General features: G+C 47.3%; 1 protein-coding gene across 3 annotated transcripts; it reads right to left on the reverse strand.

Moving 5' to 3' along the window:
• Positions 1 to 3,351: 3,351 nt before the first annotated feature.
• LOC112888367 lies at positions 3,352 to 6,586 on the reverse strand. 3 transcript variants are annotated; one of them, XR_003227802.1, is made up of 3 exons: positions 5,229 to 6,586; positions 4,265 to 4,333; positions 3,352 to 4,151 (listed from the first exon to the last, which is right to left on the reverse strand). XR_003227802.1 is itself a non-coding variant. In XM_025954571.1 (2 exons), the coding sequence occupies exon 1, from the start codon at positions 6,456 to 6,458 to the stop codon at positions 5,250 to 5,252; it is 1,209 nt and encodes a 402-aa protein (XP_025810356.1). In that variant the 5' UTR covers positions 6,459 to 6,586; the 3' UTR covers positions 3,352 to 4,333; positions 5,229 to 5,249. The 3 variants fall into 3 exon arrangements, 1 of the variants encoding a protein (XP_025810356.1); XR_003227801.1 differs by having other exon boundaries at positions 3,352 to 4,178; XM_025954571.1 differs by having other exon boundaries at positions 3,352 to 4,333.
• Between the last annotated feature and the right edge of the window lie 3,439 nt (positions 6,587 to 10,025).

Genomic DNA, 10,025 nt, shown 5'->3' on the forward strand with positions numbered 1-10,025 from the left:
GAGCGGTGGGGTCTATAAATAGGAGGGAATTAGGCCTGCGGCCAGGTGGGGATTAGCGTGGGGCGCGCGAGTTGGTGGGCGGGCTATTAGGGCGTGCCTGCCTGGGATCTTTCGCGTGGGGCGCGAGTCGGTGCGCGCGCCTGTGCGCGTGTGGCGCGGTGTGTGGCGACCCGGCGACAGGGACGGCCGGCGCTTGTGGTGACCGCGACCATGAGCTTATCGCCAGGGAGATTACCGGAGTAAACTAGTCGCTCGTTAGGTTTCGGTGTGACGGGTGCGGCCATTAGTGCGCCCGAAATAATTGGTGGTCGGCGCGCACTGATGCGCGCTCTCTCTCTGAGTGAACCAGTTCTCACCGTCGCGTATGATTTCTCCGTGTACTTGTGTGTCCGCTGATGTAACGTAGATGCCCGTGCGTTGATGTGAACCGGCCTGGTGCCCCCGGCTGGCGAGACGCACGCCCAGTTCTGAACGCCGCAAAAAGGCTACGACGGCGGCGGCTGCAGCCCCTCCGGCGACGGCGGCAGCGCGAGTAACGCGGCGCAGCCAGCTTACGTTACGTGCACCGAATCTGGCATGCCGCCAGCCCGCAGCAGGTCCCGGACTGGGGGGCTCCTCGCCTAGAGCAAGCGACGCGGTCGATCGCCCACCCCACCCGCGACCGCGACCGTCTCGGCGCCGCCGACGGGCCGGTGCGCGCGCCGTGAACCGCCCTCGTGTCAGCACCACGTGTCGCGCCGCCAGGGGTGACATGCAGCGAACGGACGGACGGGCGGTATGGACCGGGATCAGGTGCGGCGAGCCGGAACGGTGCAGGCGTGCAGCGGCGACCGACGGGGACGGGACAGGTAGCGCGCGCCGGCATGCGCGGGCGGCCAGGCGGCCACGTGGCGGCCGGCGACGCGGACAGCCGAGAAGTCCCCCTCCCCGGCCGCGCGGCCGGCCGGCTGGATACGGGAGCGCGCGGCCGCGAGAGCGCAGGTGGGGGTTGGGGGGGGGGGGGGTTGGGCCGGGCCGCGTGTGCCCGTGTCGCGTACGCGGGGCCCGCACCCCCGGCCCGACAAGGCGGGTGGGGGCCGACCGCGACGCCGTTGTTATCCGCTTCGGCTCGGGTTCGGTGGGGGATGCCGATGCCGCCCCGCGCGGGTGGGCCCTGCCGCCTGCCGCCGTGGCGCCGGCCCTTGGATGTCCTCCTCCTCGTCAACGCGGGCGGGGCGGCGGGCGGTTTGGGATTGTCTGGCTCTCGCGCGCGCAGTATCCTTGAGCGGCCGGAGCTGGCCGGTGGCCGGCGGGCGGCGGCGGCTGGGGTAATTGCTCTGCCGCAGCCTGCACCGCTTGGCTAGTGCAGGTGCAGTGTCCAGTGTCCTGCTCGGGACATGCTGCGACTGCGAGCGTAACAACGAAGAGGCAGGAGAGGATGCGTCGCGTGACTGGGGGTTGTCAGTGTGACGTGTCGGGCCACCGAAGGCGATGCACCGGTTTGGGTTGGCCGCTTGCTACTGGGGTCTCGTGTCGGCGAACGGCGCTGCTTCCTGACGGTTCCCTTCGCCCAGGTCGCATCAGGAGTTCGGTGGCAGCGTGGACAGCGGACGGAGGAACCACGTTCGTGGCTGGTGTGTCTAGCACGGTAGTACTACTACTGTAGTAGCAGGTGATCTTTTACTTTCTCGCGTTTACCCAGGGTCAGGGAGTCTGACGGGTGGGCCAGCCGGACAGGGAAGGGCGACGGGCGTTGCCTTCCCGTACAGAGTTGCTGCTGCAGAGGGTCGACTCTCCTCAGCTAATCCTAACGATACGCGCGTAAGCACAGCCAGGCACTTCTTATGTTTTCGTCTGGTTTTTCACTGAACTTTGTTCCCCAGGAGTGAGAATCCTCAAGCTGAACTTCATGGGCTCGATTGTTCTTCACGGTAGGACCATCCCCAATCAGCAGCCACTCAAAACCGTTGTTCACTCCTCGAAGTCAACTGCAGGACAATCCTGTGGCTGGAAAGTTCGAGCCCTGAGTGATTTAGATCATGTTTGTTTCCCACCTAAACTAGATAATCTAGCTTATAATCTATAATATGAAACAAACATACTTTAAATTAGAGATTATAGTTAGATTATTCCAATTTATAAGTTAGATTATCTAGCTTATAATCTATAATATAAAAGAAACATACTTTAGATTAGAGATTATAGTTAGATTATTCCAACTTATAAGTTAGATTATCATAATCCAATAAGCTACTCTTCTCTAGCTTATAGATTATAATCCAGTATATAATTTTGGGTGGTTGTTTCCACTTAAGATTATATAGTCTAGCTTAAAATCTAAAATAATAATCTCACAAGAAAACAAACACTCCAACTTAACTTAGGGCCTGTTTGTTTGGGCTTATAGATTATACTATCCAGCTTATTTGGTAGCTTATATAATCTAGCTTATTTTTTCTGGATTAAATAAGCTGAGTCTTGCTGTTTGTTTGCCTAGCTTATTTGGGCCCAGCTTATTTGTCCTAGACGTGTAAAGACAACAATGCCCTTTGATACTAGACTTATTCATTTGCTTACTATTTTCACAACATTAGTAGTTTTGAAGGTCAGGGAGAGAGGGGCGCGTGGGGAGGGGAGGAGGGAGCAAGCCAGAGAGAGGGGCGCGTGGGGAGCCAGCCAGGGAGAGGGGCACGTGGGGAGGGGAGGAGGGAGTGGGCTGGTGGGACCCAATGGCAATTGCGGGTAATTTGCTCCTCTTTGCCATGGGTAGTGGGTCTTTTGGGTAGAAATAAGTTAAAATAAGCTCCACTTGACTAGCTTATGAGATTGTGGTGTTTTTGACTCTAGATTATATAATCTGAGCAAATAAGCTGTCTGTTTGTTTCCTTTACAGATTATTTAAGTTGGTTTGTATAATCTTCAGTTTATTTAAGCTCAAACAAACATGCCCTTATTTATTAGATTGTATAATCTACACCTCCTAAATTATAATAATCCATAAGCGGCTAAAATCATACTTATTTCAGATTATATAATCCATCACATATAAACTAGATTATATAATCTTGCTGGTAAACAAACAGGACCTCATTCAGATTCGATCTCCAATTCAGGCACCCCTGTATCACGGTGCTATCCCAAAGTTGCAGCCTGAATACCAGGAATGGCTAATCTTATTCCGATCTGGATGTTTGCAACCTTTGCGAAAGTCCCTTACTTCATAAACGCAAAGAATGCAGTAGGAACAAATCCCGTTAGCGGGACTTCGTAGCCTGACGAAATGCGTCTCGTGTACAACTTTTAACATCACGAGACAGTACAGGGTATAATGTCAATACACTAGAATATTTTGTAGCTGGAGTACCTTTTGGAAAACAGGGCTCCTGCCACTGCTTGTGCTTGCATTGAAAGTCAAAGTCTTACAGAAAGAAGTGGATATAACAACAAGGCGCAGCCAACTGGTTTGCTGCCAATTGCTCTTCAGTACTCGGCAGGCGAAAAAATTGATTGGGGGAAGAAAGGCTTGCGAAGAGATGAGCAGATAGCATGGACTGCAGTTTGGGTTTTCAGATTCCTGCCCTATTCTTCTGCAAGTGAGGAAATATTTCTCGAGCTGACGATCTACATGTTTGGATCCGCCGCCGGACTAAAGTTTAGCCCCGTCATATTTGGATACCCATTAGGAATATTAAATATAGCCTAATTACAAAACCAATTGTGGAAATGGAGGCTAATTCACGAGACCAATCTATTAAATCTAATTAATCCATCATTAGCATATATCTACTGTAGGACAACATGGTCAAATCATGGACTAATTAGGCTTAATGGTTTCGTCTTATGAATTAGCTTCTATTTATACAATCGGTTTTATAATTAGACTATATTTAATACTTCTAATTGGTGTCCAAACATACAACGTGGCGGAGACTAAAGTTCATTCCCCCTCGTCCAAACAGGCCTATACGTTAAGAATTACTGCAGCCTCTAAACATTACAGAAGCTCCATGATACAGTTTTTTTTTTGAAAAAAAAACATGGGACCTCAAGTTAGCAGTTACATGCTCCCATATAACAGGAGCATCAGACCTTTTGTTCATTACTCCCATATAACATAGAAGGGAAGCGACTCTTGTCTCATCTCCACTGTTTACATTCTGACACAGCTGCACCTGTTCTCACAATCACATGATCAGTTTCTACAATAAAACAGAGAAAAGGTGTTCATCTTTCAAAAGGTTTGGTGGAGAGAAATGAACTTATATACGCCCTCCAACTTCCATACCCTTTTGGCCAGAAGAAAATAATTGAGCACACTTCCAGGCAATCTCCATGAATGAAGCATGGGCTTCAACTGCCAAAATTGACAAAAACCAGGAAGATAATGTTTTTTTCTAGAATAACTGACTGGAGAAATGCAGAGCACGAATGATGCTGGCATGATAATCATGACGATAAGCACCTATGAATTAGGAGCATGTGCAACTATGCTTATAGAGGCGAGAAGTAATGAGAAGAAAGTCCGGTGAAAGCCCCAGGCTCTTGAAAGCACTGAAGTGCCATCAGAACGGAAACCACCTGAACAGGGTTTGCAAACAACTGCGATAGCCCTCTCTTTACTGGTAAAAATTTCAAGGCTAAATTATTTGATGAAATAGTAGATCCTAGAAAAGAATAACTCTACTTTTAAATAGAATAGTAGTGAGTGAAGCAATTGCACATGGGTATGACATATGAGAAGCTAGTTCCGGAGAGTGTGCAGGAAGGCAAAACACAAGCCTGTGGTGCTGATCAGTTGGGTTGTTGTAATTCATTCTGAAACATGACTACCTGAGTGAAATGCACTGAAAAACAATAGGAACTTCCAGCTGCGTATAAGGTGGAGAAATGTCTGTTCCAATAACGTCTTGAAATTTTGATACAAGCTTTCTTCAATTCTATGGACAATGTTGCAATGGTGGATAATCACCAAAGTGAACAAATATAGTCTGCTACCATGCTCAAAAATAGAAGTTAAAAACGAAAGAGGCGAACTAATTCAATCTAGTTGCCAAATACAGGTGCCACAGAGAGCACATGGTGTGACTGAAGCAAACTGGTCCAATATTTCACGATTCGGTTAATTTTCCAGGGAATACAATCTAGTTGCTGCTAATTCTACAATAGTTTTCTAATTGCTACATGATCAATTGATCATCAGATGTACAGAAAACAAGAAATGTATCCATACACACGTGTTTACTGTTTACCTGTAAATCCCCATGTGAACCTCACAAGTAACCATCCTCTTCCTCATCGTCACTACTCCAAAACATGCTATCACCGTTCAATTCAACTCCAAATATACCATCTGTAACATCCTCATCGGCAAATGCAGATATTGTCCTAGCCCCAAGCAAAGTGGTTCTCATTCCAACAATCTCATCAACAACATCATCCAACTCACTGGTATCCCAATCCAATCTGAACTCCTCACCCCGCTGATCCTCCTGATCTTCTCCGAATTCCGGAAGTGTACAGCTCTTCAGCATCTCCTCATCAACCTCACCATTCTCGACTCGGTCCCATGGCAACCAAATGTCAGCAACCTTGCCAAGCGCGCGGCACACGTCCCCTACCACCACAGTCTTCAAGTCGGCGGCGCGTGCGTTGCGCACCGTATCGGTGAAGTCAGAGTCGTCGGAGACGAGCACCATCCAGTCGACGCCACAGGCCACAGAGTGCTTCACCTGGCGCTTGAGCGCGTGGTCCGCGGCCTGCGGCTTGTCGGAGACGGTACGGACATGGACGCCCGCGCGCCGGAGCTCGGTGGCGAGCCCGTATCCGACCTTGGGGGTGAGGAGCTCCCGTGCGGCGTCCTCGTACTTGGTGTTGCCGGTGATGAACCGCTCGCGGAACTTCTGCCGCTTCTTGCCCTTGAGAGAGCGGAGGCGGGAGAGCTTCTTGTTGCGCTCCCGCTCGTGGAGCTGTCGGAAGTGGCGGGTGAGGTCGGGGCGGGTGGGGAAACGGCGGCCGCACACGGCGCACGAGTAGGGCACGGAAGGTGCGGCAAGCCCCGCGCGCTCGGCGCGGTCCAGGGCGCGGCGGTCCCGGCGCTCGGCAGCGACCCAGGCGGGAAGGTGGGTGAAGGCGTGGCGGTTGGCGAAGGCGGAGATGGAGACGACGCGGCCGAGGAGGGAGGCGGCGGCGATGAGGGACGTGGCCGCCGGGAACGGCGGCCCGCGCGGGGGCTTGTTGTCGAGGTCCCACAGGACTACCACCGTCGGGGAACGCGCCATCCACACTCCGTCCCGCCCGCGAACCATATCGACGTCCACCGATGCTGACGGGTTCTCTGCTTCGGCCGCAGCCGACGCCACCGAGGGGCGTCGGGTGCGGAGGGAGATGTGAGGGTGGGGCTGTTGCGTGCGGTGGATCCGGAAGGGATGGAAAGGGGCGGAGTTGGGCGGGAGGTGGAGGAAGGGGAGGGCAAGCGGCATGTCGTCTCCGGCGCCGGCGCTGGCGGGGAGAGGCGCACGCGGGGAGGCGGTGCTCGGATTTCGCTGGCGAGTGAGCTGATGGATGGATAGAGAGTGAAGAGGGAAGACGCCGGATGCTTGAATTGCAAAATGTACGGGATAATCTTTTAATTTCCCTTTTGCTTTTCCGTCAGAAACTTTCTTGAAGTTTTTTTCCGCGCAGGTTCCAAATCTCATGGAAATTACGCTCGAATTTGTGAGATTCCGGTACCATGTTATATCGTGGCTACTAAAATCTATCTATTGATATTCTACTAGTAATTGGTTTTAAAAACCTTCCATTCTCTTTAAAGGTCTACTATAAAATAAAAAACACCCAAAATACCTCCATATTTATAAATAAGGATGTGTTAATCTAAAGTCCCAAATACCCTATATCTATTTGTAAACTATGCACCATCGTCAATAAGAAAAGAAACAGCTAAAATACTCTATATCTATTTAGAAATCACCATAAAATGCTTTTATACGTTCACCCCCATAAAACTAAAAAAATTGAAGATAGCACAATTTAATTGATGCACATGTCCATTGCACTTTGTATATGGACCTAATAGTTCACTTTTAATGGCTACGTACGCCATCAAGAATAACTAAATTGAAACCCTTACCTTAGGTGCTAGATATATACTCACCATATATTTAATGCTGGCTACTATACATTTTCTTTTCTCTCGTTTTCTTTTTGAAACATGGTAGGGACCCATATGCTCAAATATGTTAAACACATCATGTTCTTTTCCCACTAATCTAGAACTTGGCCGCAGCCTCAAAAAAAATCTATCAAAGGAACACCGGTAGTTTCAGCACAGCAAAACAGGCGACACATATTAGCGACCTCCCTTCACATGGCGAAGACATGGACCCGAGGGGAACTCAGCATTTAACTGGTCAGTATCTTGCTTCATATGACCTTCTTTTTGTTGTCAGTATGGAAGAAGCTTAATCTGTGAAATTTTTTCACTCAAAAAATGCTTTCCTTCTAATTTTATACGATGTATAATAATATAGAAATAGACATTGTGGATTTGATTCCCTATATTTTATTTTTCCTTTTTGTATGCTTGCCCCCATGTTAGAATTATGTTGCGGATATCCTCGGATTGTCAGTCTATCATGACTATTCTTTTGACTAAATTGTTCATATTGGATGTATTGGATTGCTGCTGTTTCAAGGTTCATTAGTTTTGCAGCACAGTTGCCGATGGAGTGAGCCACTAACAAATAGTAACTGCGGATCTTTGTTCGCTGGGCAGATATCGCTAGGGCACCAAGGAAAAGAACACTCCAACTTATTATTGTTCTGGTCCATCAAAATGTTCAATGGCGCGCTTTAAAAAAAATGGAAAACATATCATGCACTGCTTGTATTACTCCAGAAAGGATTCATGCATTCTTTGGTCGCATATTAGCCATTTGATTCTGCCGGTTATCCATTCTTAATCTATTCTGTTTGTGTCATGTTTGTCAGTTTGTGTGAGGAACATGTCATTTATTTCATGCATAATTGATCTCCATTTGCTTAGGTTTGATGTGTGAAATCATCTTTATTACTCATGCTACCTGCCAGGAAAAGAGCGGAGCTGAAGCCTAAGACAAAGCTTACACGGAAATTTCTAATGCACATTGATGTCACAGGACCTACTGGTGTATGGGATGAACGCATAACATCATTTAAATGCCAAAATACAAGCTGAACTTTACTAGCTAGTTTACTGACTAGTATGGCTATTGTTCAATTATTAAAAAAGGCGTAACTCTAAGCTTACGTTTTTGTGTCTGGCTATTGTTCAATTATTAAAAAAGGCGTAACGCTAAGCTTACGTTTTTGTGTCTGAAGGTTTTTCTGTGTACTGTGTTTTTTTAACTGACAAGCTAAGTATAGTTTTTGCAAAGGAAAACATATTGCATATGAGATTAAATGTTCTATATTTGGTGTTGTTGGTTATCTGTGAATCTTTTTGGGTTGCTAGCTCCTGATAGCTGCTTGCTGTTTTGACTTCCTCGTTGATTATTTGTGATGTTTCCAAGATGCTTTTTATTAGCTCATGTATAATACAGTGGTACCAAAAAATATTGTCTTCACTTGGAATATCCAAAGTTATCTGAACTATATAGCATATTCTACTTACATGAGCGGAACTACGCACCACATGCCGCACATACTGTAGCGCCTCTTCCTAAGTTTATTTTTACTGTGCCACTAGTGTATTTAACTTGAATTTCGCCAACTACTCAAATGTTCTAAAGCACAGCATGGCGTAGCGTCGTAATAGTCCGAAATGTTTCAAGCTTACCATGGGTACGTAGTCAACTAAACACATGGCAGCATTTAGTTTCAGCCACGTCACTTGGTTCCACATCTTTGAACTTCAATTCTCCTCATTAGCACTACATTATTCACCTAGGAAGTAAGTTGATTACAATTATAAAATAAAAATTTCCTAAGCTACCATTTCATGAGGAACGGGTAAACAAGTACCGCGATATACGAAGTCAGTCCGACTTGTGTTTATAAGGTCGAAATTGGTAGTACAATAGGTAAATTGTGCTGAACGAACATATTACACCAACATTAAACCCTAGATCAGTTTTGCTCGGTAGGAAGGATTCCCATAGCTTAACTAGATAGGCACGTTCAATGCGCAATTATACAGGTTACAATCCTTAAACTTTAATTGGGAGTGAAAATGTTTCTTTTTACAAAAAATGATATAAATCTTGCCAAATTTCTTTTTGTTACGATATGAAGGTAAAGTATATTATCAGTCCACACCTTGGCATCCAGTAGAAATGACAATACATTAAAAAAGGGGTCCGAATCTCCAGACTCTTGTGGAGATTGTATCCTCGTATTTTCTAAAATAGAAATAAGATCTCATTATTTAATTGAGTAGAACTGTAGATCTTCTTTTTATATAAAAATAGATGCAAAACATGCCGCTAGACGACAATTTGACAAACACACGGGATAGTCTTGTCACAGCGACGGCATGTGCTAGAAAAACTCCTCAAGATTTCTTTTAGAAATCTATTAGATTCTCGTAAATCTCATTCTGCATTTCTATGGCCAAATATATGAAGTAAAGTACTCTAGGATACATTTTCTCTTAACATATAATTGATATTTTATGCTCACGGAGAAAAATAAGCACCCCTGTACAGTGATTTTTTGATGAGAGGAGAAAAAGACGGGCGTATGGTTTTTTTCCTTCCATAAAAGCCATAAAAGCTCACGCTTTACCAACTCCTACCCGCCATGGGCCGCGGCGCACCGTTGTTATCTGACGCAACCACGCGCCCTCCCTTACACCAAGTTCCCCAGGTCAAGCTACCCGCTTCGGCTGCAACCTGACCCCACCGTAAGTGGACCCACAACTCAGTGACTGCAGTTGTGCTCGAACCCGGTATCACACCCCACCATGGCAGCTGGCGCCACCATGTTGACCACCGGTAGCCGGTAGGCTGCCAGCCCCACAGGCCACACAGCCCACAAGGTCACGAGCCGCTCATTTCAAAACAAAACGC

This window comes from Panicum hallii, chromosome 4, assembly GCF_002211085.1.
Source record: "Panicum hallii strain FIL2 chromosome 4, PHallii_v3.1, whole genome shotgun sequence".
Taxonomy (NCBI): domain Eukaryota; kingdom Viridiplantae; phylum Streptophyta; class Magnoliopsida; order Poales; family Poaceae; genus Panicum; species Panicum hallii.

Excerpts from the sequence above, each read along its gene's own strand:
- LOC112888367 (XM_025954571.1), bottom strand. The coding sequence starts at position 6,458 with ATGCCGCTTGCCCTCCCCTTCCTCCACCTCCCGCCCAACTCCGCCCCT.